The sequence below is a fragment of the Scyliorhinus canicula genome, chromosome 16, assembly GCF_902713615.1.
Source record: "Scyliorhinus canicula chromosome 16, sScyCan1.1, whole genome shotgun sequence".
NCBI lineage: Eukaryota > Metazoa > Chordata > Chondrichthyes > Carcharhiniformes > Scyliorhinidae > Scyliorhinus > Scyliorhinus canicula.
This window is the reverse complement of record NC_052161.1, coordinates 136,262,339-136,290,246: the sequence shown is the minus strand read 5'-3', so window position 1 is coordinate 136,290,246 and position 27,908 is coordinate 136,262,339. Positions and strand designations below refer to the sequence as shown.

General features: G+C 45.3%; 1 protein-coding gene across 4 annotated transcripts in view; it reads left to right on the top strand.

Annotated features, from left to right (window-relative positions):
- Nucleotides 1-27,908, top strand: part of eno1a (enolase 1a, (alpha)) — a 52,749-nt gene that overhangs the window by 21,196 nt on the left and 3,645 nt on the right. For 2 of the 4 annotated variants that reach the window (XM_038821494.1, XM_038821495.1), the window contains exons 3-9: nucleotides 213-308; nucleotides 5,038-5,096; nucleotides 13,353-13,422; nucleotides 14,466-14,599; nucleotides 16,001-16,223; nucleotides 22,203-22,400; nucleotides 25,320-25,521. In XM_038821494.1, the coding sequence (XP_038677422.1) occupies nucleotides 213-308; nucleotides 5,038-5,096; nucleotides 13,353-13,422; nucleotides 14,466-14,599; nucleotides 16,001-16,223; nucleotides 22,203-22,400; nucleotides 25,320-25,521 (982 nt within the window). Of the gene's footprint in view, nucleotides 1-212; nucleotides 309-4,732; nucleotides 4,792-5,037; nucleotides 5,097-13,352; nucleotides 13,423-14,465; nucleotides 14,600-16,000; nucleotides 16,224-22,202; nucleotides 22,401-25,319; nucleotides 25,522-27,908 lie in introns of all 4 variants that reach the window. The other 2 variants (XM_038821496.1, XM_038821497.1) reach the window with 2 other exon arrangements.

The following is a 27,908-nucleotide window of genomic DNA, read 5'->3' as shown; positions in this document are numbered from 1 at the left end:
ATTGCCCCTTAATTTGGGGGGAAAAAATAATTGGGTATTCTAAATTTTTAAAAAAACTTTAAGTGCTATAACTTGTCTTGCAGACAAATAAATTGACATACAACTTTGATCGTGGTATCAATCAAACACAGAGCCTGAACTGCAATGTTTCGGTTTTATCTCCAATTGTGCGCCTGTTTAATGCTCTTTTTTTTTTTCCAACTTGACCACAGGACTGTTCAGGGCAGCTGTACCCAGTGGTGCCTCCACCGGCATTTATGAAGCACTAGAACTTCGAGACGGTGACAAGACGCGATTTTTGGGCAAAGGTATAAGTTTGCTTACTGCACTTTAAGCAAAGTCAGTTATGGTCCTTCAACCAACCGCAGAAAATATTTGGAGCGAAACTAATTGACGACGAATGCCTGAAGTGAATTCCGTCCAAAAAGTGAAATTCCGCGAGCCAGATCTTCGTGCGACAGCAAGTGTAAATTACTGGCTTCCCCGTGATGTAGTTTAAAAATTTGACATGAAAAGCTAGAGTGCTTAAAATCTAACTGAGTACGTGGGTTAGGTTAATGGGGCGTTTAGGCCTTCACGTTTGGGTGGGGGGGAAAAACTGATTTAGTTTCAATGTTGTGATATGAGCAGGACACTGAGATGTGGTTGTTGATTTCTATTCAATATTCCTTTGAAGGCTTGCCATTGGCTTAGTGTCTTCTAGTTGGTGCAATGTTCTCCAAGTGACTTGCTTTGATGTTACTGGTAATGGTGACTAACTAAATTGGCCTTCTGTTCTTTGACATTTTTCACTTGTAGTTGGCAGCTTCTGCTTGCAATTTTAATTGTAGGAGATCGATGCGCCATGTGCAAGCTTGAGGTAAATGTTGATCCAAAGCTTGTGTGTCTAGGATAACGTGGTAGTGCTCTGCACGGTGCGTTTGTGATGTTTGGGCAACCCAGGTTTTAAAAACCGACTTCTGCTCGCAATCCTGTTGGGTGTGAATGGCAGCCAGTTTATCACTGACTAGCTGTGTTCGCCCCTCAGTGTTGCACTGGCATGAGTTTCTTTGCTATTGATGGAGCGTTAATGTTGCAACCAGCAATCGGCCAATGTTGAATTGGCCTGCAAACTCCATTGGAGGCCCCAGTTTGAAGCTGTGAGGCTGTCGTTGTGCGTTGCTTAAACACTTTTTTGAACTTCAGCAATGACAAATTTGATGCCCTTAACATTGCAAAACATGCCAAGGTGTTGCACTCGGACCAGGGATTACTCCAACTCCAGGGAGAAGACCTTTATTAGACATAGAATTTACAGTGCAGAAGGAGGCCATTCGGCCCATCAAGTCTGCACCGGCTCCTGGAAAGAGCACCCTACCCAAGGTTAACACTGCCACCCTATCCCCATAACCCAGTAACCCCACCCAACACTAAGGGCAATTTATCATGGCCAATCCACCTAACCTGCACATCTTTGGACTGTGGGAGGAAACCGGAGGAAACCCACGCACACACGGGGAGGATGTGTAGACTCCGCACAGACAGTGACCCAAGCCGAAATCTAACCTGGGACCCTGGAGCTGTGAAGCGATTGTGCTATCCACAATGCTACCGTGCTGCCTTATGACCGGTGTCAAAAGCTTAAGACAAATAGGTCTGTTTTTAAGTTTCTTAAAGGAGAGGGAGAGTTTTAGAGAGCAAATTCCAGACCTTGGGACCAAAAAACCTAAAAGGCAGAGCCACCAATGATGGTGCAGACACAAAGGTGGTGGAGCCACGAGGCCAGAATTGGGAGAATGTGTAGACTACTTGTAGGGTCGCACAGCTGGAGGAGGTTACAGATGGGGCAGAGGGGGACACGATCTGGTTTTTGTTTTGCCTTCTGCCAGGCGCTGAGGCTAATTGTGGGACTTCTATGTGGTTCCAGCTAACTGCTAACTCCACACAGGCTGACAATCAACCCTGGCACATTCCGAAATTCACTGAGCTGGAAGAACAACAATTCAACCTTCACATTTCCGAGCTGCAAGTAATATCCACTCAGGGTGCCAGTCTTTCCACATGCATTTGAAATGTGATTGGGATTATCTTCACAGACAGGGTCTTGCTGTAACTGACGTATTTAGGCTGACAGATGCAAATACTTGGATGTAAAGTGATTCTGGAAAAACTGACCAGGCTTCCAGAAACTAAATATGTTTTACCTAAGAGCTTATATCTAATTACCTTTGTGTGGTCTGAATCTTCTTGACCGATTTCTAAGCCCTATTATCTAGCACAGAACAATTCTCCATGATCTGGTTTTAGAGGGGTCTCTTGTACTTTTAGGGCAAATGGAAAAGTATGAAATAATGGAACTGAAGGGGCCATATGATGCACATTATTATATATCCTTCTAACTGAACAGAAGTACAAGTAGACTTTGCTTTCTGCACCTATTCACTCTATCTTGAGGACTTTGGATTCCAAACTTAAATGCGGGACACTTGATGGTTCGTGGGTTACAAGGTGCATGAAACCGAAATGAATGTAGTACAGGCTGGCCTGGTCCAATCTTTCCTTCTGAATCAAATATAGGATTAGCACTTTGTGGGGCCCGTCATGTACCTTCACATCTTGCCCCTGCCTCTCTTTTCCCTCCCCACCATGATGTCCCGCTCGACCTTCTTCCCATAGAACGCAAAGGTGCAAGCCAAAAAAATCCCAAACTGATCGCTGCTTTAACGTAATGCGCACACCCCTCCCATTCTCACTAATCATGCTCCCCTCGGGTCCTCAAGGCAGCCTCCTGCCTCACTCACTCGTCTGGTACAGTTTGATACGGCACCTCCCTGTTTCTGGCTGGTTTTTTTTAAGCTTTGTCTTGCGCTTTTGACACCTGTCATAAGGTCTTTTGCCCTCCATCCTGGCTGGGGCGAGTTGACCCTCCCTCACTGCTGACTGTCTGGCTCACTCACCCTGGCCCAGGGCCTCGAGCCTCGCCTCATTGCTCGCTGGCCAGCCTGCCCTTAGCCCTGGGTTGAGATATCTGTTGTCTGTGCCATTTTCCGCCTTTAGCAAAATGGTAGCGTAGTGGTTAGCACAGTTCCTTCACAGCTCCAGGATCCCAGGTTCGATTCCCAGCTTGGGTAACTGTCTGTGCGGAGCCTGCACGTTCTCCCCGTGTGTGCGTGGGTTTTCTCCGGATGCTCCGGTTCCCTCCCACAGTCCAGAGATATGCCGGTTAGGTGGATTGACCATGCTAAATTGCCCTTTAATGTCCAAAAAGGTTGGGTGTGGTTACGGGGACAGGTTAGAGTTGTGGGCCTGGGTAGGGTGCTCTTTCCAAGGGCTGGTGCAGACTCGATGGGCCAAATGGCCTCCTTCTGCACTGTAAATTCTATGAAAAGTAAAATGCAGGATCTTTGCCTCTGCCTCTCCCTCCTCATCGAGTCATTTCCTGTCCCTTGCACGTCCACATCTCAGACCCCGGCCAATTTGTTTTCCTGTTCTGAGGGACTTGGGAACCCATGCTGCATACAAGCTTTTTATGCTCCAGTACTTGAAATAAGACTGTCTTCCTGGTGCTCCCAGATGGCAAACACTTTAGCAACTGCAATACTCAGTTAGTGCCGGTGATTTGCTCAATTCTCTCTGGTCCATCTCTGGCACCACGTCTGCATGCTTCAATTTACAGCCATACCTTTTCAGAACTTTATGGCAAGAGCACATTAACATAAAAACCTGTTTCTGTACTTTGGGAAATGGATATAACAACATGATATAGAGCTGGTTCCTCCTGGTAATGTTGTAACATTAACAAGGCCGCATTAGAACCCCCATGGACGGCCGTGTCATAAATTGGATTTTCATGTCACATTTAGAGACCGAATTTTGCTATCTACACTGGGATGGCTCCTAGATAAGAATTTAGTGACTCCCAAGACTTTAAGCAATGGTACATTGTGAGTTTGCTCTGATCAGTCTGCCGCTCAATATAAATAGACTGAATTTGGCGGTTACCTCGCCAAGTTGGAAGACAAACAAGTTGGTAGACAAACGTTTGTCTACCTCATACGCTGCAGGAAAGGATGTCCCGAAGTGTGGTACATTGGCGAGACCATGCAGACGCTGCGACAACGAATGAACTGACATCGCACGACAATCACCAGGCAGGAATGTTCCCTTCCAGTCGGGGAATACTTCAGCAGTCAAGGGCATTCAGCCTCTGATCTCTGGGTAAGCGTTCTCCAAGGCAGCCTTCAGGACGCGCGACAACGCAGAATTGCCGAGTAGAAACGTATAGCTAAGTTCCGCACACATGAGTGCGGCCTCAACCGGGACCTGGGATTCATGTTGCATTACATCCATCCCCCACCATTTTGCCTGCGCTTGCGAAATCCTACCAACTCTCCTGGCTTGAGACAATTCACACCTCTTTAACCTGGGGTTACCCCTATCTCTGGATCTGTAAAGACTAAAATTACCTGCAAATGCTCGCATTCTAAGCATCGTCTGGCATCTTTGAATTTGTCTATACATGTGTTTCTGGAACATATCTCTTCATTCACCTGAGGATGGAGCAGTGCTCCGAAATACTAGTGTTTGAAACAAACCTGTTGGACTTTAACCTGGTGTTGTAAGTCTTCTTAATGTACAAGAGTAACCTTGCACATTATAGACTGGCACTTTTATATTCTGTTGCCCTTGTATGGTCTAGTCTTATTTTCAGATGTTTCCTCTTCAATTGAAACTTCCTTTTCACTTCTGCCAGGTGTGTCGCGAGCTGTTAAGTACGTTAACATGTTCCTTGGACCTGCCTTATGTAGTCAGGTAACCAGTGCATCTGTAGTGAAGTTAACCAAATGAGCATGTGTTTTGCTAACTAATATTTCAAGCAGGCATCTGTAGATTTGTCTTTTGTTTCCTGATCCAGTTCATCTATTGATCATTATTGAGTAAACTGACAGATTTGAAATCTGCGCCGTAACAATCTTGGCAGATAGTCCACTAATGCCTGTGAAGCATGTGTGTGTGCATGTGTGGTAGAACAATGATTAATTTGCTTGTTTATTCCAGGGGTTACAAAAGCTGTTGATAACATCAATACATTAATTGCACCTGAGCTGATTAAGAAGGTAGGTTTCATTGTTGGCCTTGATTTGTCCTGTTGAATGCTCTTGCCCATGTTGCACATGCCTTGATCAGAGGTGCCTATTTCCACCAGTTGGATTCAGTTTGTCTAATATCTTGTTTACTATCAAAATGGTTCCTGCCCATCGACCGCACGAATACAGTCGGTAGAATGGGTAGCAAGAGCACGGGCATTAAAAATGTCTTGTGCTGACCTCCTTTGGCAATTCCAAGATCGCAATGGGTTAACAATTGTCTGTTGAGTCTTGAAGCATGAGGTGGTAAGTATAGCGTTAGCTGTGGACCTTTTGCTGATGTGCCTCTGGGGAAGGTTCGGGTGGGCAATGTGCGTCGATGGTGCTGGAGTTTAGCCTGTTGCAGACCTATTCAGAGTGGGTGGCTGCTGCCGCCAACATTTACATTAGGCCAAGCATTTACTATTATGGCACCAATTTCAAAGGCAGAGGGATTTGGTATTGCCAGAGGTGTTTACAATTGATCTTTTGGCACCACGCGGTTGCCCTTCAAACTTGTCATTGATGCCGACCCTTAAAAGTAATTGGCGATTCCAAATTGCTTTACCCAGTCCAGCCAAAGCAGAAGTAAACTGGAGTGAATATTTAAGAAATAGGGTTTTGAGATGTGCAGCTTAGAACATAAGAACTAGGAGCAGGAGTAGGCCATCTGGCCCCTCGAGCCTGCTCCGCCATTCAATTAGATCATGGCTGACCTTTTGTGGACTCAGCTCCACTTTCCGGCCCGAACACCATAACCCTTAATCCCTTTATTCTTCAAAAAACTATCTATCTTTACCTTAAAAACATGTAATGAAGGAGCCTCAACTGCTTCACTGGGCAAGGAATTCCATAGATTCACCACCCTTTGGGTGAAGAAGTTCCTCCTAAACTCAGTCCTAAATCTACTTCCCCTTATTTTGAGGCTATGTCCCCTAGTTCTGCTGTCACCTGCCAGTGGAAACAACCTGCCCGCATCTATCCTATCTATTCCCTTCATAATTTTAAATGATCCCCCCTCATCCTTCTAAATTCCAACGAGTACAGTCCCAGTCTACTCAACCTCTCCTCATAATCCAACCCCTTCAGCTCTGGGATTAACCTAGTGAATCTCCTCTGCACACCCTCCAGCGCCAGTACGTCCTTTCTCAAGTAAGGAGACCAAAACTGAACACAATACTCCAGGTGTGGCCGCACTAACACCGTATACAATTGCAACATAACCTCCCTAGTCTTAAACTCCATCCCTCTAGCAATGAAGGACAAAATTCCATTTGCCTTCTTAATCACCTGCTGCAATTGTAAACCAACCTTCTGTGACTCATGCACTAGCACACCCAAGTCTCTCTGAACAGCGGCATGCTTTAATATTTTATAGTTTAAATAATAATCCCGTTTGCTGTTATTCCTACCAAAATGGATAAGCTCACATTTGTCAAAATTGTATTCCATCTGCCAGACCCTAGCCCATTCACTTAACCTATCCAAATCCCTCTGCAGACTTCCAGTATCCTCTGCACTTTTCGCTTTAACACTCATCTTAGTGTCATCTACAAACTTGGACACATTGCCCTTGGTCCCCAACTCCAATTGCGTGTCATCGCATCAGAGAGTAACAATTAGATTGTTTTTAAGATTTACTTAATTGGCTTAAAGGATATTTTTCTACACTTGTATTCAACCCTTATTTGTATACAAAACGATTGAGGTAATGTGGATAATTCAGTGGCAAAAGTTACAGTAAGTTTTATTTTGACTTCTGCATCTCGCAAGTGTGGCAAAATAGGGATAGACAAAGACCAATTTTTGGAAACCTACAATTGCTGGGTACGTGAAGTAAAACAACAAAAGTGCTCAAAATAACACAGCAGGAGGGCAGCACGGTGGTGCAGTGGGTTAGCACTGCGGCCTCACAGCACTGAGGTCCCAAGTTTTTTTTTTAAAATAAAAAATTTAGAGTACCCAATTCCTTTTTTCCAATTAAGGGGGCAATTTAGCGTGAGCAATCCACCTACCCTTCACATCTTTGGGTTGTGGGGGTGAAACCCACGCAAACACTGAGAATGTGCAAACTCCACACGGACAGTGACCCAGAGCCGGGATTGAACCTGGGACCTCGGCGCCGTGCGACTGCAGTGCTACCTCTGCGCCACCGTGCCTGCCCTCTTGAGGTCCCAGGTTCGAATCCCGGCTCTGGGTCACTGTCCGTGTGGAGTTTGCACATTCTCCCCATGTCTGCGTGGGTTTTGCCCCCACAACCCAAAGATGTGCAGGTTGGGTGGATTGGCCATTCCAAATTGCCCCTTAATTGGGGAAAAAATGAATTGTGTACTCTAAATTTAAAAAATAACACCGCAGGTCTGCAGTATAAGAAGGAGAAATAGTTCATGTTTTGAATTTGAAATGGTTTCAGTTTTGAAGAAGCACCTATATACAGTAGTGCGCTCCGGTTGCTAACATCAGATTTTGATTTTAACAGCACCAACTAGATCCAGCCGGACTGTGACTAAAAACCTTCCAGTCCAACACCTTTTTATCCTCGACGCTTGTTTAACATCAGTCTGGAGAAATTGCTCTCGAGTATACAAATATTTCAAGAGCTGCATGAATAATGCACAGAGGCAATCTGCTTTCCTGAACAAATATGGTCAAATGATTTAAAATCCTTTCCTTTTCCCACTAGACATTGTAACTGCTGCAGAAATTGTGAATTTAAAGGCCACTGTGATTTAAAAAAAAAAGCTATTCTCCCGATTACTGTGTGTACATCACTACCACCTCCCTGCCAGCTACCTCCAGGGGGCTGATGTCTCGTGAGTGAGCATGCTTGAAATCAGCTATAGCCCATGTCAGCTAACATGTAGGAACCAACGCCAAGCGCAGCCTGAGAAACAGGAGGAGAGGGCAAATGGAATGTTGGCTTTATTGTCCAGGGAATGGAATGTACAAGTAGGAAAGTTCTTTGGTGAGACCACATCTGGAGAACTGTGTACAGTTTTGGTACAGTTGGGCTCAGTTGACTGGACAGCTGGTTTGTGATGCAACAATGTGGGTTCAATTAGAGGTGGCACAGTGGTTGGCACTGCTGCCTCACCGCTCCAGGGTTTTGCGATGTGCAGCTTAATGGTGCGTCATCGCCCCTGAGAGCACCTGGCTTCAATTCCGGCCTTGGGCGACTGTCTGCATGGGTTTCCTCCCAGGTGCTCCGGTTTCCTCCCACAGTCCAAAGATGTGCAGGTTAGATGGATTGGCCATGCTAAATTGCCCGTTAGTGCCCAAAGGGTGAGGTGAGGCAGGGTTACGGGGATAGGATGGAGGCGTGGCCTTAAGTAGGGTGCTCTTCCAAGGGCTGGTGCAGACTTGATGGACCGAATGTCCTTCTTCTGCACTATAAATTCTATGTATTCCCTCTACTGCCTGAAGTTATTCATGAAGGCTCTGCCTTCTCTACCTTCAGCTGAGGTGTGCTGATCCTCGGGTTAAATCACCACCTCCCCTTCAAAGGGGAAAGCAGCCCCCATGGTCATCTGGGACTTTGCCAACTTTACAGTTTTGGCCTCCTTATTTGTAAATGGATATAATTGTGTTGGAAGCAGTTCAGAGAAGGTTCACTGGACTCAGTCCTGGGATGAGGAATTTGTCTAATGAAGAAAGGTTGGAGTTTAGAAGAATCAGCACTGATCTTACTGAAAAATATTCTATTGTCGTGGAGGCAAGAACAAGGGGCCACTGTTTAAGAACAAGAGGTCTCCCTTTGAAGACCGAGATGAGGAGAAATCTTTCGGAGGGCTGTTTGTCTGTGGAATTCTTCCAAGAAAACACTAGAGGGTGGGTCATTGGCTTTATTCATGGCTGAGGTGGATAGAATTTTAGATAGACCAGGGAGATGCAGGCTATTGGAAATAGTGTATTTTGCCCAAATGGTAGGTGTATACATGTTACTGTTGCTAAATTCTGGATGTTTTTGTAAAGGACCCTTTGCTGTAATCAATTTGAAGTAAATTGAAAGCTTCCAGCTCTCCCTTCAAATGTCGTTTGTTGCTAATTTTATTTTTTGAATTTTTGACTCCGCCTCCTGTTGTACTGTGTTTCTGTCTGCATAACATTTATGCTGCAATTCTAATTGCTATCAAGTTGTTTGAACTTTGATTTGGAAATGATTTTCTCTGGCTGCTCTCTCCAGGTCTATTTGTATTTTTATATTTAACCCCTGACTTGATGGCTCTCTGCCTGTGATGCAGCATGGTTTGCTTTTGCATTTGGTCCCATTACTGGATTAAGTTTCTTCAGCCTGAAGTTGATTGATTGATATTTATTGTCACATGTATCGAAGTACAATGAAAAGTAGTTTTCTGCGGCCAAGGGAACGTACACAGTAGGCAAAAGAATAATCAACAAAGTACTTTGACAAATGGTACATCAACAAATAGTGATTAAAGCTGCCAAGCAAACTGGCTAAACCGGACCCCACATATTAAATCATAAAATGGTACATCACAGAAGGGGACCATTTAGCCAATTGAGTCTCTAGTAAAATGGATTATTCATTCTATTTTTTTACATAAATTTTCGAGCACCCAATAATTTTTTTTCGAATTAAGGAGCAATTTAGCGTGGCCAATTCACCTAACCTGCACATCTTTGGGTTGTGGGGGTGAAACCCACGCAGACATGGGGAGAATGTGCAAACTCCACACGGACAGTGCCCCAGAGCCGGGATCGAACCCAGGTCCTCGGCGCTGTAGTCCCAGTGCTAGCCACTGCGCCACGCATCCGGATTATAAATTCTAACCCCCACATTCTCCAGATACCCCTGAATATTTTTTCTGAGTATTTATTAGATTTCATATTGAACGTGACCATTGAATCTGTTTCCACTATTGAATGGTGCATTCCAAATTTGACCCTCTGTTTTTTTTTTAAAGTTCTCCCTCCTACCTCAACTTCTAGCCTATCTGCTACCATTAGAGGGTCGCACGAGATTTGATGCACAACGTATTGCTGTAATTTTAAAACGGCAAAACTCCCCAGTTGAACGATTAGTTTGATAATCCTTAAAATAATAACGAGGAACATCCAGCCCCCATGAATGTTGTGTCCTGATCTTTGATGTGGTGGTGCCTGAGGTCAGTTTCCTTCCACCAAAGATTCTTTTTCACTTGTTTTTCACTCCGTTAATTATATTATCAGCGGTTGATGTACTTGAAGCTATTTATCCATTGGTACCATAGTCTGCAGTATGCATCAATTCATCTTGAATGTGTGGTTCTAATTTAACGCTCCATGAAGCAAGATTCTAATACAATAATTAGTATTTGCACAAGTGCAAGATTCGGCATTTTGATTCTGTGCTAGTAAATACAGGATAAATGTGTGAGGCAAAGGCAAGGAAGGGATGGCAGATGTATAATTTGCAATGAACAGCTCCTGCCTCTGTTGGTCGTGCAGTTATAATTAAGTCTGAACCTTTTTTTATCATGGAATGATACAGATCCTATGATTTCCAATCCAAGCATGTACTTGCGCTAAAACCATGCTGCCATTCTGAAGCCTTTTCATTTCCCACCAGTGCAAACAGCTACATGTCTTCTGGGAGATATTTGGCAATGCTGGGACAGCTGATTTGAGCAGGGATATGGATACAGTAACTAAATGGGGTTATACCTGTCTTCAACAGGAGGGTGCATAATAAAGTTTGCAGCCACCCTCACCCCCATCCCTCCAGCTGATTGTCAATCTCCTTTCGCCGCCAAGACTGGGAAAGGTTAGAGATGCAAGTGGCCGAAAATAGAGGGGGGGGGGAAAATTGAAGGGAAGGGTGGTGATGGGGTGAAAGGCAGGAGAGAATAAATAAAAGGGATGATGGTGCAAGGCAAAATGAAATGCTACTGAGAGAACTAAAGGAACAAAAGGTGTGTTTAGAGTGTTGCGGCTGGATCCATGCTGACTATAGCTTTCTTTGCTGGAGAGCGTTTATTAACATAGTTCTCAGTCAGACCAGTGTCCCAGCTATCCCCAATCATATGCATTCCAATTCCCATCACCTGTTTAGCAATGTAATTGACATTAAACCATAATGTAATTAATAAGACATTGACAGATAGGAGGTGTAATTGACTGGCAGATTTTTACGGATGGTAGCTTCTTGAGAATAATTGGGACACGGGTTATCTGAAGTTTGCTGAATGCCATTTTGAGTCTGGAGGGTGTAAAAATGCATAATCAAAAGACAAGATGCTGTTCTTCAAGCTTCTGTCGAGTTTCATTTGAAACTATTCAGGAGGCCAAGGGCATAGACTAAAAAAGACTGGAAGCTCAAGGTCCCATTTGTGGGCGATCCAGATGTTCTGCAAAGCGGTTCCCAATCCACATTTGCTCTCAGTGTGGAATAGCACGAACAAGAGGTCAAAATTGAAAGAAGTAGATTCTTCCTTCACTTGGAAGGAGCACTGGGGGCTTTGGGCATTGAGAAGGGGCAGACCCCCTCTGCTTGTATGCAAAAGAGCCGAGTACGGAGTGGGACTGGATGTTGTGGAGGGTTTTGGAATGAGGGTGAAGAGAATATGTTTGGTGGCTTCAGGCTGAGAGATGGAAGAAATGGCAGAAGATGATCCGTTCAACATGGAGGCTGTTTGGGTGTAGAGGAAGCTGTGCGAAGGGGAGGAAAGGGATTAAAAAAGCAAGTGCAGGAAATGAAACCGATATAGCCCAGGGATGTGCTGACCACAGCGGGGGACTCCTTGGTTGAGGGAGAAGGGAAACATATTGAGAGAGCTGGTATAAAAGGAGTCGGCTCGGAACCATGTGGCTGTTTTATGGTATTTTTATTATTGACGAATTCATGATTTTCCTAACCTGAACAATGGAAACATTAGTCCAATAATGAGAATTGTACCAAACAAATGCACTCTGTTTGCCCGATGGGAGAATGAATGGGAGGCAGTGGCATAGTGGTATTGTCATTGGACTAGCAATCCAGAGAACCAGAGTAATGATCTGGTGTCCCAGTCTCAAATCCCGCCACTGCAGATGGCAAAATTTAATTCGATAAAGTCTGATGGCCATGAAACCATTGTCGATTGTCATAAAAACCCATCTGGTTCATTAATGTCTCTTGGGGAAGGAAATCTGCCGTCCTTACCTGGTCTGGCCTATACATGACTCCAGATCCACAGCGATGTGTTTGAGTCTTAACTGCTCCTCGAGGGCAGTTAGGGATGGGCAATAAATGCTGGCGCAGCGTGCAACACCCACATCTCATGAAGGAATGAAAAACAAATTGGGCTGTGTTATGTTCCATTTTAAAAGCTATGGAAAAGGTGCCATGTAGGCTTGCATTATCATCACTGGGGAGGAGGGCTTCCAGTTAATAGAGTCTTAAAGGTGGGGTACTTGGTGAAAATGTTACTGATGGACACCTTACAGGATTTAAATTTGAAGTTAAATAGTGAAGATTTCCACTGTTTAAAATTAGTAACAACAGACACAGATGTATGGAAACCGATTGTGGCATTCCCTTGGGCCACACGTTGTCTTTAAAGCAAAACCTTTTTTTTTTAAAGAGAATTCTAAGTGTTTAAGAGGAAAGGTAGAATGAGGAATGAGCAGGGGACTGGGTTCATTATACAGGGGCGGCACGGCAATGCAGTGGTTAGCACTGCTTCCACACAGTGCTGAGGACCCGGGTTCGATCCTGGCCCCGGGTCATTGCCCGTGTGGAGTTTGCAAATTCTTCCCGCGTCTGCGTGGATCTCACCCCCCACAACCCAAAGATGTGAAGGTGAGGTGGATTGCCCTTACTTTTGGGGAGAGGGGGGGGGGGGGGGGGGGGTTTGCAAATAAAGGGGGGTGGAAATAATTGTGTATTCTAAATTTATTTTTAAAAGTATGGAGGAAAACGGTGTGTATTTGATTGGCTGTACGGTTCGGTGGTAAGCAATGGGAGATGGGGAGAATGAGAAGCGAACTGGCATGGTGCTTTAAGTCAAGGACAGTCAAGAAAATAGTACCAAGGTGACCCGAGGTATTAAACACCACATGTCCAAAGATGAATGAGACTTGCACCCCATTCCAAGCTGTTATTTAAGGATATGTACTCGAGTACTATAGCACATTTTAAGTTGCTAGTTTCAAATAAATCTGAACATCAAGGTCGTCTTTGGCTAAATGTCTTTGTGTTCCACCTGGTTACAATTTTATTTGCTTTTTGAGCGGAATTGACTTGACTTCTCTTTCCCCCTCTGACAGCATGTTAATGTTATTGAGCAAGAAAAGATTGACAAACTGATGTTGGAGATGGACGGCACTGAAAACAAATGTAGGTGTGAGTTTTTCTAAGATGTGTCTGAGTGGAACTATTACGTTGTTGAAAATCTAATTTACTGATGGGATTTTTGTGCTTTCTACTGTCCCAATCGGGGGTTTGCCTTCTGTTCGGGAGACCTGCCAATTGGTTGTGCTTCTGTTTTCAACTGATTGTCAAAGAAATGGGCAGCATGGTAGCAGTGGGTAGCACTATGGCTTCACGGTGCCAGGGTCCCAGGTTCGATTCCCGCTTGGGTTACTGTCTGTGCAGAGTCTACACGTTCTCCCCGTCTCTGTCTGGGTTTCCTCCGGTTGCTCCGGTTTCCTCCCACAGTCCAAAGATGTGCCGATTAGGTGGATTGGCCATGCTAAATTGCCCTTGGGTTAGAAGGGGTTGCTGGGTTACGGGGACAGGCTAGAAGTGTGGGCTTAAGTGGGATGCTCTTTCCAAAAGCCAGTGCAGACTCGATGGGCCGGATGGCCTCCTTCTGCACAGTAAATTCTATGAAACCATGGCCTGATTGTTGCTTAATTGGCAGATACGTGGGGTCAAGATGCTGTCTTGCCCACTTGAGGTGGGACTCTTCTCTGGTCATAGCTGTAGCCTGCAACCTAATTATGGACAGATACACATGCGTGTATGATATATCCACTGTGAAACATTTCCTCCACCTCCTATACCATTTGCTTTCATGGATGCGCAAATTGCGATTTGTTTTCACGTAAGCCTCTATGATGATGAGTGACCAATCACTTTAATATGAAGGATGTGGCACTCGAGTGGATGAACCTGATCCAACCGAGCACATCTTCTAGCAAGAGCTGTGAGGTGGGGTACGGACTCCAGTTCCAATTAACCTGTTCCCGCCTTGGTTAAGTTAATTTATCTGACACAGACTGAGCCTGGGCCCTCCTGGTGTTGACGACACACTACACACTCCGAGTGGGGAAAAATTCTTTTCTAATTTGTAATCAGGAAAACGTTTCATTGAACATTAGGACCTGATTGGTTTTGTCTTGCGAGTAATTTTTTGTTAACATTTATTTCCATTTTAGCTAAATTTGGTGCCAATGCTATTCTGGGCGTTTCATTGGCTGTGTGCAAAGCCGGTGCTGCAGAGAAAGGAGTCCCCCTATATCGTCACATTTCCCATCTTGCGGGCCATACACAGGTTATCCTGCCTGTTCCAGTAAGTTTCTGTTGAGCAATTGTAAAATATATTCTGCATGAGATTGATTTCCTTTTATGAGGGGGCACGGGACCATAAGCCCTGGAGGATGGTTTCATCAGCACGATGTCTCATTGTTGTCGATTTTAGTTACCCTCCCAATAGCCGATCTGCTGAAGTGACGTTTGAAAGTAAATGTCTATTTTGCCCAGTGATTTGCTATTACCAGATTCTTCATTAACATGTTTCATAGAACCCCTAAGATTCAGAAGGAGGCCATTCGGCCCATAGAGTCTGCGCTGGCCCTCCGAAAGAGCACCCTACCTCGACCACTCCTCTGCCCTATCCCTGCAACCCCACTAACCTGCACATCTTTGGAATGTGGGAGGAAACCGGAGCACCCGGAGGAAATCCACACTGGGAGAATGTGCAAACCTGGGGCAGACAGTCAGCCAAGGTCGGAATTGCACCCCGAGTCCTTGGCGCTGTGAGGCAGCAGTGCTAACCACTGTGCCACCGCTTCTCTGGTGTGAAGGAAATATCATTACGTTGAGTTACAAGAGGCTGCTGTCTCTGTTGGGGCATCTAGACCTTGTCTTATGTTACAGCTCATTGCAATTTTATTGAGGACCCCAAGGCCCTGTTCAAATGTGGTACATTGTATGTATTGCTGCGGTGGATAGGCATATATTTATGGATACACGTAAGCAAATACTGATGTTTCAATTAAATCTGCAAACTCGTCCCATTCAGTGAAACGTGACCTGCATTTGCCAAAACGAATTTTGCATTGATTGATTTCTTTGGGGTAAGTTCAGAAACATAGTCGGCTTTCTCAGGAGTCAGGAGGGCAGCATGGTGACAGTGGTTAGCACAGTTGCATCACAACTCCAGGGTCCCAGGTTCGGTTCCCGGCTTGGGTCACTGTCTGTGCAGAGTTCGCCCTGTGTCTGCGTGGGTTTCCTCAAGGTGCTCCGGGAGTTCCCTCCTACTGTCCAAAGATGTGCAGGTGAGGTGGATTGGCCATGCTAAATTGCCCTTGGTGTCCAAAAAGGTTAAGTGGGGTTACGGGGATAGGGTGGAGGTGTGAGCTTAAGTAGGGTGCTCTTTCCAAGGGCCGGTGCAGACCCAATGGGCTGAATGGACTCCTTCTGCATTGTAAATCCTATGATTCCATGACTGGGTTAACAGCAGTGTTCAACATTTTCAGTGGTTTATGCTCGTCGTCTCCTTGTTGGGCCACTTAAGAATACCTGCTTTGTGCTACACCCAGCCTTGCAGGTAAGCCCTTCGGTATCTAAGAGTGATGCAGCGTTGATTCCAGCAGCATAAATCTCTGATTCTGAGTTGTATCGGAAGAGTTGGTTGGATGCGACCAGCCACTGACTATCCTGCCTCAATGTTTTGTGTTCATCTTTCTAGGCTTTTAATGTGATCAATGGTGGGTCTCACGCTGGCAACAAGTTGGCCATGCAGGAGTTCATGATCCTGCCAATTGGTGCTGCCAACTTCAGGGAAGCGATGCGCATTGGTGCTGAGGTCTACCACAACTTGAAGAATGTCATCAAGGACAAGTATGGGAGGGATGCAATCAATGTTGGCGATGAGGGTGGATTTGCACCAAATATCTTGGAGAACAAAGAAGGCAAGTGAACAAACCGAGTCCAGCTTTTTAAACTGGTCTTGAATAGTTAAAATCACAATCTGTGAGTAACTGGTTTGAGTAAAGAGAGACTTTCATTTCTGTAGCACCTGTCATGACCCCAGCACATCCCGAAGTACTTTGACCCAACTAAGTGCAGTCATTGTTGCAATATAGGGAAATAGAAAGGCCAGTCTGAACACAGCATGGTCCCACAAACAGCGATGAAGTAAAGTGTTGGGTTTTGGAGATTTGAGAGGATGGAGGGAGGAGATTTAATGGGTTCCTTGAAATAATGCCATGGGAAGTTTATATTTGCCTGAGTAGGCCAGGTGTTTATCGCAGAAAATCAACATAATGCACATTCCATTCAAGTGAGATTGTGCTCTTGGGCGCGATTCTCCCAAAAGGATCAAAGTCCCCAAGCGAGCGTGTTTAGTCGCGTGTTTCCCAGCGCTGGCAGTGCCGACAAACACACGACTATTCAACGTGACTTGCGTTGTATACGGGGCCTGAAGGGGGAACATGCAGCGAAGGCAGCACATGGCCCCGTTTTGTACAGTGTGGAGCTCCGCTCGCCGGGATGTCCCAGTGTAGTGAGAGATCGGGGCGCCATCTTTCAATGGCATCGCAGTCTCCTAGGTTTGCAAAACAATCCCCGAGCCCAGCCCCCACACACTCTCGGAGGGTCCACGGCATTTCCCCATTACCCTCCCCCCAACACCCACACAGGGCACACCTCGCCTGATTGTGCATTTGCAGAAAATGCCAGCTTAGTATCTTGGCAGTGTCCATACCTGCTGGCATTGCCAGGCTGGCATCAGCAGTGCCAGGACACCACACTGCCCATAGGGCAAGCAGCTAGGTGCCTCCGATCCGCTGAGAGACCCCCCCCCCCACCCCCACGAGTGCTGTTCTGTCTGGACGGTGCTCACCCGCAGTCTCTAACGTGAAGGGATTGAATCCCAAAGCCTCGGGTTCCTTAGGGAATCTGCACGTTAGAGTCAGGTTAACTGTCTCGCTCTAATATGCCGATTTGTCATAAACTGATTCTGCCCATTGTGGGCGGGATTACGTCTTGCGAGATCATATTGGACCTCACGAGGCGTGGATGGCTTGATATATCCCCGTAGCGGGGTCTCCCAGCTTTCATCGGCAACGCTGCGCCACGGCGAGCTGCTGTTCTGGTGCAGCATGGCCATTGGATCGCGCCCACGGTCTTTGGATTGGGGAATGAACCTCTGACTTCACATTATCACCGGGGATCATTTGCTGTCGCGGTGCTAACTCTTGAGATTTTAGCCTGGTAAGTCAAACCCTACAGTTGTCTTGGGTTTGGTATTGGAAGTCTTTTGTTCTGTTGGATTTTAGTGGGGGGGTTTAAATCTTGCGATTGCATACGCCTCCGCACGCTTTTCACACACCTGCTGAATTGTATACGCCACAGCACGCTTTACACACTCCTGCTGAAGTGCATACGCCACAGCACGCTTTGCACACTCCTGCTGAATTGTATACGCCACAGCACGCTTTACACACTCCTGCTGAAGTGCATACGCCACAGCACGCTTTACACACTCCTGCTGAATTGCATACGCCTCCGCACGCTTTACACACTCCTGCTGAATTGTATATGCCACAGCACGCTTTACACACTCCTGCTGAATTGCATACGCCACAGCACGCTTTACACACCCCTGCTGAATTGCATACGCCACAGCATGCTTTGCATACGCCACAGCACGCTTTACACACCTGCTGAATTGCATACGCCTCCGCACGCTTTACACACACCTGCTGAATTGTATACGCCACAGCACGCTTTACACACTCCTGCTGAATTGCATACGCCACAGCATGCTTTACACACTCCTGCTGAATTGCATATGCCACAGCACGCTTTACACACTCCTGCTGAAGTGCATACGCCACAGCACGCTTTACACACTCCTGCTGAATTGCATACGCCACAGCACGCTTTACACACCCCTGCTGAAGTGCAACTCCTTAAACCAAAGTTGGCTGAGCATAATGCTGCAAATTTGTCATGGTTCAAGAATGCTGAACTGTTGACCCAGTGGCTCATCTTGAGTGCTGAATCTGCAAGACTGGAAAAAGCAGCTGTCAACTAATCATAACTTTCTGCGGCGTGGAACACGAGACGTATTCCAGGTAGCAGAAAATACTACTTTGGTTTGCTCGCCGACGTGAGTATAAAGCCAAGTATTGCTTGTGTGAGACCGACAGCGCAAACTGCATTTTACCTGGAATTACCAACCAAATTACAGCTCAATCTGTAATTAGCAACACGTTTTGAGGTTTAATGAACCAGTTGTGCAGTTGAGGCTTTTTAACTGTCAACAGTTGTACCAGATTCTCACGGTGAGATGTGCCTAAGGCTGCCCCAGCACCCCGATCTGTTTTTATCTGCAGTAGCACATCGCCAGCATTTACAATTCCTGATAGGTTTTCCTTTTACAGATATGGAAATATCAGACCGACTGCACCAACTTCATATCCTTAGTGTAGGGTAGGCAATATGATGGCTTCACGGCATTATTAAAAATAGACTGACACTTTAATGGATTCTGTCATGACCAACTTTTTCTCCTAATAGGAGCCCTGACAGAACAAAACCAGATGTCATCACTTGTACATACAAAAGTGTAATCACTGTTATGTGGACAAACCTGGCACGGTTTACATTCACCAAGATCCCATAAAGAGCTGCAGCCAGGCCAGCATTCATTCTTTTTTTTTAAACTTAGAGTACCCAATTCATTTTTTCCAATTAAGGGGCAATTTAGCGAGTTCAATCCACCTACCTTGCACATCTTTGGGTTGTGGGGGCGAAACCCACGCAAACACGGGGAGAATGTGCAAACTCCACACGGACAGTGACCCAGAGCCGGGATCGAACCTGGGACCTCAGCGCCGTGAGGCAACAGGGCTAACCCACTGCACCACCGTGCTGCCCAGGCCAGCATTCATTACCCTTGAGAAACTGTCTTGTTGCTACAGTCCCTGTGGTGTAGGTCCACCCAGGGTGCAGTTGGGGAGTGAGTTTAGGAATTTTGACCCAGCGACAGTGAAGGAACTGCGATTTATATTTCCAAGTCGGGATGGTGAGTGGCTTGGCAGGGATCTTCCAGCTGATGGTGTTCCCAGGCATCTGCTGCCCTTGTCCTTCTAGACAGTAGTGCTGGTCATGGGTTTGGAAGGTGCTACCTTGGAAGCAAGGACTGACCATTAAGTTGATCAAAACAATGAGCTTTCGGCCAACAATGACTGGTGTGATTCCTCCGAAAAACTTCCGTCTGGTTTTGGGTGCGTTTGGTGGAGTATTTCTCTACGGCAACGAGGAACACCTCTATTCAACGGCACTTTGCCGTTTTGTGGCCTTGGGCAAATTCTCTCTGCCAAGACCGGACTTGGAGTGAGGCTCCCCTCCGATTGGGGCACCATTTTGCAACCTACCTCTCATCCTGACTGTGCCCCTGCCAACCTGGCAGTGCCCTGTCCCCGACCACCCGGGGGTCTCCCAACGGCCTGGGAGACCCCACAAGGTGCCATTACGACTGGTCCACGTTTATGTGGGCTTGTACTAAATGGCGCACTGGCGCCAGCACGGTTCGATTCCCGTATCAGCCTCCCCGAACAGGTGCCGGAATGTGGCGACTAGGGGCTTTTCATAGTAACTTCATTTGAAGCCTACTTGTGACAATAAGCGATTTTCACCAGGACAGCTGTTTGGCTACCGGGAGAATCTGGCAAACGTATGTTTTTGAATATGCTGGTATGGGTCACGCCCAGTGAAGGTATGATCCAAATTGGAAGATTCCATTGGATCTTGCGAGACTTTTCGAGATTCAAGGGCCTTGTCCCAACACCAAGCCGGGCACAACAAGGCTGCTGAATCGTGCCCGATGACTCAATATTAACTGAACATTAAAATATAGTACTAATTATACAAACTGCATATAATACAGTAGAGCTTTATTTAAAAAAAAAATAAAAAATTGGATGTTCTAACCATGTTGGATCTGATCAACCCAGGACAATCTGAAGTCTGGTCAATTTAGAAAATTTGCAGTCTTCATTTTTATTTTTTAAAATCCATTCACTGGACATGGGTATTGCTGATAAATCCAGCATTGTAGGGCAGCACGGTGGCGCAGTGGTTAGCATAGCTGCCTCACGGCGCTGAGGTCCCAGGTTCGATCCCGCCTCTGGATCACTGTCCGTGTGGAGTTTGCACGTTCTCCCCGTGTCTGCGTGGGTTTCGCCCCCACAACCCAAAAATGTGCAGAGTAGGTGGATTGGCTACGCTAAATTGCCCCTTAATTGGAAAAAATAATTGGGTAAACTAAATTTATTTAAAAAAAATAAAAATAAAAATAAATCCAGCATTGTTGCTTGACCTTTAGACGGTGGAGTGGTTGGCTAGGTCGGGAAGTTACCCCAGGGTGGGGGTGGAGGGACTTGGTTTCTGCGAGCCCTACAGGCCATCCTCCAATCCTGCGCAGACCCATAAGCTGGACAACTAGCGCTGCTGCCTGTCTGTCTGACCAGACACTCCCAGCACAAAGCCCTGATTGTGGTTATATGCTGACGGTCATTTTAACTCCCTTTTGTCTGTGAGCAGCCTCTGGCTGCACATCTGAAGGTTATTGCTAATAAGGAATTGACGTTGTTAGTTGTTTGAGCATTTCACAGCTGCAGGTTGTGCTTGATCCTGCTGATGGCTGCAGATGCCTGCAGGCTGCTGTTGCTATTTCCTTTTTCTGTAGCTGGAAAGAAGGAGAATTTATTAAAAAAAAAAAAAAAAAAAAAAAAATTTTAATGGATAGCTGGGTCCTAGTACACTGGGCTCAGGGGGCCAGTTTGAAGCAAGAAGATGCTGTGGGATCTGGTGTGCCACATTGATCCACCACAAGGACCACCTGATGACGCCATTGAAGAAATGCTTTTGCAGATTGCTGATACTTGCTGGTGTGGTGAGTGCTGCAGTAACTGGCAGGTCACTGCGCGTTGAACACACTGGAAGTAGAGGATGTCCAACTGCACCTTGGGTGCCAGTGGAATATGTGGATGCCAGGATTTGGTTCCAGTGTGGTTGGGCCATGTGGGAGGGGCCTGCACAGCTGCAGCTCCTGGACGGAGAATGGCACTGATACGTGGAACAAGTAACACTTTAATGGACATGTCTACAACAAGTTCTTGACATGACAATACATGGTGTGTCTGTTTTTGTGAAAAGGAGCTGATTATAGCTTTATGTTGGTACCAATATGGAACGGTGACTGTTGAATGTTATGTAGTTTATTTTCAAATCTTTGTTACCGTTGACTGATTTATTCACTTTGGTGGGGCATGGAGACGGGGAACTCTCTTGAGGGTTGAATCCACGCCTGTGCCTTCATTGTGTTGGTGTTCCAATATCACTGCCATGATTCACAAAAAGAGAACCGTATTTGCTCAGGTAGGTCAGATGAGATATGAATAATGTACACAAGACTGGGGTTGTGTTGTCCTGATTACTGGTTGGTAGTCTATGCATAGTATTTTCCTGAGTCCCAAAGGGAACTGGAGGTCTATTGGAAATCACACGTCCAATTGTATCACCTCCCCAACAATGTTTTGTTCTTGCTGAGCCTTGGGCACATGGTCATTCTTCAAATGCAGCAAGGACTAATCACGTTTTGGCTCAGATAATGGGGCATAAGGACCAACCCATTTCAGCCAATATCCCAAACTGGAATCTTTATGCAATAGCCTTCAACTACAATGCATGTTTCAGAAAAGGTCACCAGTTAGTAATTAAGGTTAGGATCTTGATTGACTTCCAGCCCCCCTCCCACCCCCAAGCTCCTTCGGACTGACCCTTTCTCTCTCTTCCCTTGTGCCTTAACAGACTCGTAAGTCGTAAATACTATTGGGACAAAGATGGGGTTGCTCAGGTTTTTATTGTTTCTGTTGCAGCTTTAGAACTTTTGAAGACCGCTATTGATAAAGCTGGCTACTCTGACAAGGTTGTGATTGGCATGGATATAGCAGCCTCGGAATTCTGCCGTGAAGGGAAATATGACTTGGATTTCAAATCCCCACCTAATCCCAGCCGTTATGTCACTCCTGACAAGCTGATTGAACTTTACATGAGTTTCACACAAAATTACCCTGGTAAGATTCTGCAGCTCTTACACCTACAGTTGCTGTATCGCTGAATTAAATCTATATGCTGACAATAAGGGAAAATCTAGCATGCTGTGGTTAAGATTAGCTAAGCATTTATGGCTTTGTGTTTGTGCTTAACCCATTGGTCTACTGCTGAATACAGCAACTGGTTAAAACTTAAATTTAATAGCTATGGAGTTCCTTAACAATTCTATAGCTTGGTTGCTCTGTAGTTAGTGTTACTGTGAAGCAATCTACAGTTCGTGTAACAGTTTTCTTACTTAACCATATGGTTCACAGTAACACTGGGTCTGTAGGTTAGGTTTTACATTTTCCAATCCAGTTTGGTTGAGTAGAGCAATGATGGATGCTGTGAACATTGTTAGAAATAAAGTGTTGATTCTGACGTTTTCTAATGATCAAACAGTACCACAAAGTGTAGCATGTGTGGGTTATCTAATGTGAGGGATGAATTATTGGGAGCACTGGAAGGGGGTAGGGGTTGGGTTTTTGGTTGCTTGATTGCCGACTGATTTGAAAATACTACATCCGTAGAGGGGGAGGCACAAATCTTATTGTGGAGTATATGACAACCTCCTTTTATTGGCACCAAAATTAATGTACTCTGCATGTAAGTTTTCTACCAAAAAAATGCTATACCTGCATTAGTAGTCAGCCTCCATTTTTGAACAGATGTTAATGTTTTACTCTCCTTTATAAGTCAGCATGGGATCAAGCAGGCAACGTGGCCTGTTACAAAGGTGTGTGGGAGTTTAAGACACGCCCGCACATGGCAAATAGAACAAAGTCCGATCTTCCGGCAATAAGAATGAAGTACAAACCTGGTTTCAAACCGATTATAACAATTGCTAATTCGGCAAATGATTGTACTACAGCAAAAGACTTTGATGTTGATGAAAAGCTGGCGTGAGATGGGGAAGGAGGATTCCAGCTGAAGAAGATGCCCAATTCGCACTGTGCCACAAAATCGGGGACCAGCCATTGGCCTGACCTTGAGGAGCACGTGTCAGAATAGGTGCTCGAGAATCAGCAGAATAGTTCTGCGATGCCATGCATACATATATACACACTTAATCAAACCCTGAACGCAGCAAAGATTTCAGAGCAACAGCTAGTTGGTGTAGCAGCTTAACAGCAGAAGGCCAAAGTCGCTCAAACTACCAAAAGACCAATCTCTAGTGATTCTTCACCATCACAACAGCTTTTATGTCATGGCAATAACAGGGATGAAATGGTCATGGATTTCTATACACCCAGCAATCAAAATATGGGGTTTGAAAATATTTCTAGTGAATGAGAAGCCAAGATTATTTATGGTTTTAGTCCGCATGATCAATAGAACAAAGATAAAGCCGATGATTTCCAACTTAAATCATGTTGAAAATCCACTGCAGGAGCTTTTGTGCATGTCCATGATGTTGGGTGGATGAAGCGAAGGGTGGTCCACGTAGAATGCAGCTTATTAGTATGGTTCATGGTCAGATCCCATGTAACTGATTGATATCAAGATGGGCCTGTAACACCACGGGCGCAGTTATACCAGAGGGTCTGCCACCCATAGTCCAACCTGTTGAGACGGCGCGCGTTCCAAAGATCACTGTCATGCCAAATGGAGTGGGAAGATGGTTGACTGAGGGGGAAGAAGACCTTCACTAAAGAGGAAATGTGTGTGCCGCCTCGCTTGATGATAGTTACCAAATTGATGTACAAACTGTCTGGATCTTTAAACAATAATGCATAATGTCCAATTCAAGAGATGGAGTGGAGCGAAGGTGATTAGTTATGGAGTGATGAGTCTGAAACCAAACTACCAGATCTGATCCTGAAACCAAGCTACCAGATTGTGATCCTTATGATACTGTAGCCTTGATGAACTCTTTGTGTTGGATGCTGAAGTCACTAAACTTGACTTTTTTTAAAAAAAACATTAATTGTAGTCCTAGAAGAATTAATAAAATCTCATTGATTTGAAGATTAATTACTGGTATTTGCACATTTCGAAATGGCAGCCACCTATACTGGCATTCTTTTGTTCACATCTCATATTGGATGTATAAATCGACTCCTGTTTTTGGAAGGATTGTTGGAGGCTTCAAAGGAGAACTCTAAGTTGCTGAGAAGGGGATCGAAGTTAATGGTGCAATAATGTGAAAAATTTATTTAAAGATAATACTGTCCTCTGTTCTAATAATTAATCTTGTCCAACGAGCGAGTAACTAAATGATCTCAGTCTGGACTCGATGCCTTGATGAAGATAAGAAGACTTTTGAGGAAAACCAAGCGAGAAGTTGAGGGAATAACCAAGCTAATTGTGTCCAGCTCGTCCAAGAGTCTTCATCGTGTTGGTAGACAGTGTTTCCAGGTTTAAGTGTGGTAAAAGGGAAGGGAGGAGAAGCAAGAGAGCAAACAAATAAAGGCTCCAGAGGTGGAACCTAATTATACTGGAGATGTGGCCTAAGTTTTCAAAATGGCATCGGGTATAGTTTGAGGTGGAGGTCCTTGGTGATGGTGGATCTAGCAGATAAGTGTGTAGCATTCCGATACAAAGCAAGGTCTTGAGATTTGCGGGGGCAGTTGGGTGATGGAGGTTGCAAGGAGAAAGTAAAAATTCTCCCACAAGAAAATGGGCTATGTGAAATAGATTTCAGGCGATTTACACCCTTTTTGATCCGATCTAAACCTGCTGAGAAATGGGATTAAGGGATATAGCCATACATCTTGATTTCAATTTCCCTTCTCAGGAAGAAGTTGTGGAATTAAGTTAGTTTTCCTCTTTGTCTTATAGATGAACCATTTGGGGGTGGGGGGGGCAAATCATCAATTATTCCTGCCAAGGAGCTGTCTTGCAATAATATTATTCTTAAATATGTGGAGAGATTCAGAAACATTGTGTCTGCTTTCCAGTTGTCTCTATTGAAGATCCTTTTGACCAAGACGATTGGGCAGCCTGGACAGAATTTACAAAAACAGCAAAGATCCAAGTGGTTGGTGACGACTTGCTTGTGACCAATCCGACTCGCATTGCGAAGGCAATTGGGGAGAAAGCCTGTAACTGCCTGCTGCTGAAAGTGAACCAGATTGGCACTGTCACAGAGTCCATTGAAGCGTGAGTTCTTTTATGCATGTATTTGTCTAACCCCACCGCCTTTTAAAATTAAGTGTTTGAGGCGTCATCGGATGAAATTGCATGCTGAACCAGCGGAGAAGATGTTGAGAGAGGTGATCGCACACATTTTGCTCGCTCCGAGTCGGGATTTTGAGAATGGAATTGGAAAGCCTCCCGAGTTATACAGAGAGAATCCCAGAGTGTGGAACCCCTAAATGACTGGAAGGCACGGCTACCAATAGTGGAGTGCAGGCCAATAGTGGGAGTGCAGGAAGGGTAATGAATGGAGACCAGAGTCTGAGCAATGGAGAATTCCTGGAGTTAATTGTAGGGCTTGGGGAGCTTCTTAAGGTGAGGCAGTGTCATGATGGGGATTGAAAGGTGAATAAATTGGGATGTATTGGGGGGGTCTAGAGACAGCAAGGACAGGAGTCCTAAATGAGCAGGATGTGGGTAGCCAAGTGTTCGATTGATCTAAAGTGCAAAGTGTGGAGAATGGGAGGCTAATCAGGAGAGCATCGGAATAATAAAATGTGGTGAATAAAACTGGTGAATTTAAATTGCAAATTTTGAATGGTACAACTCCACTGAACAAGAACTTTTTGTTCTGTCATGTGCTGATTTTTGTAGAAGCCTGCCTTCACATCATAAAATACTGTTCACATGGGGTATTTTTGGGGGGTACGTTTAAGGTCTTGGATGATCTTCAGGTCTCCTACACACTGTCGGGTGTGACCCACAGCACTATCTCCCCACTGGAAGGTCCCACATCCAACTCTTGCCAGTTCTGGGGTAAAAACCCATGCTGTTGGTACCCATCTGATCCACATCAGCCGTCCAGCCAACTGACCATCCAAGGAGTCCAGGTTGCTGTGGCATCATGCATGCTATAGCCAGCGGCAATGGGTAGTGACGGAAGCTCCAATTATCTTTCGATCACCTGGCTGACTGCTTCTCTTGCTGTCTGGCCCTTGGCATATATCGGAAGGATTTACAAGTAGATACTCTTGCCTGTTTGGCCGAGTTGTGAACACACCTTCGTTGGTGATGGAGTGGAGCATGAATCTGGAGCAGGGATGCTACCCACAGCACCACAAGACTTCCCAAGGTCTTGGATAGAAGCTGTTATTAGAAAGGCTCTTGTATATGCTATCATGTGGTACTTTCAATGTGCCTGTTTTTCTTTCCATATGCTGACAGGTCTGCTCATGCTTGTATAATTTTCTCTCTCTTGTCTTAATCTTGGAATCTCTTTTTTTTTTTCCCTCCTAGTTAAACGAGGTTTGCAATGTGGCTCAAACTCGCAGGCCAACTTGGCCTGTTTCAAAAGTTCAAGGTCATGAAGTTATTCAGACCTGACGAACTTGCTTTGTGAGCCGTGGTGATTGTAAAACCCAATGAGGAACGTCTTTTCTAATTGACTGTAATTGGGAACACCTCTGGGCCTGTAGATGCAACAACAGGAATTCACTGGATATTGGCAATCTGTCCTCCTTGCCTTGATCCAAAGAAAACAATTTATGTTTGCGACCAGTTATTGACCAGGCTCGAGTTTGCCGGTTATAATCTTTTCCTGCGTTGGAACATAAAATTCTGGCATTTGAGCCCCTTCTGTAGTTCAAAGCCGTCGAAATATTTGAACAAGAGCGAACTAATTAACTTAGTTCCACTTCAGTTGCTTGCCATGTACAGTATCTGGGGGTGCAATGCAATTTAAGCTATGCGCAGTCTGGTTGTTCTTGCATATCTATTGCAGCCCAAAGGCTAGAAATAAACTCCTGGCATGGGCCAGACATATCCGATGTTAAAAGTATTAAATAGACTGTCGGAACTCTTGTCTGCTCCATGACTTGCAACACTATTTAAATGAGTTCGGACAACTCTGTAGCAGTGGTAGATGCAGTTGACATGTGTTGGTCACATTAGGATCAGCTTTCAGGCCTGTGTTCATAGTTGTATAAGCATTTCCTGATGGCCTAGTGGTTAAAGGTGCCACCTGGTGGCAGAGTAGGAATGGTTGATTTGTGCAGGATTTACTGAACATTCGTAAGTGCACGACACGAGTGATCTCTGCCTTGTAAGCCGGGAGGGGGGGGGGGGGGGGAATAACCAAGCTAACTGGAATCTAACTCTTAGCTACCACTGGTAATCCTAGCTGGCATGTAAATTGAATGTCTCTGCAATGTAAGTCAATACCAAGGATGGGGGAGGAAAGAAAACAGGCAGGGAATGAGAAAACAAAATTAAAACTCCCAAGCGGGTTCTTGGGCTCTGCCATGATGTTTGATTCCTTAAACAACATGAGTGCATCGTCTAGAGAACAAAGCTGTAAATACAGTTGTCAAAATGAGTGCTGGTGTAGACTAAATCCAGAAAGCTCCCATTCA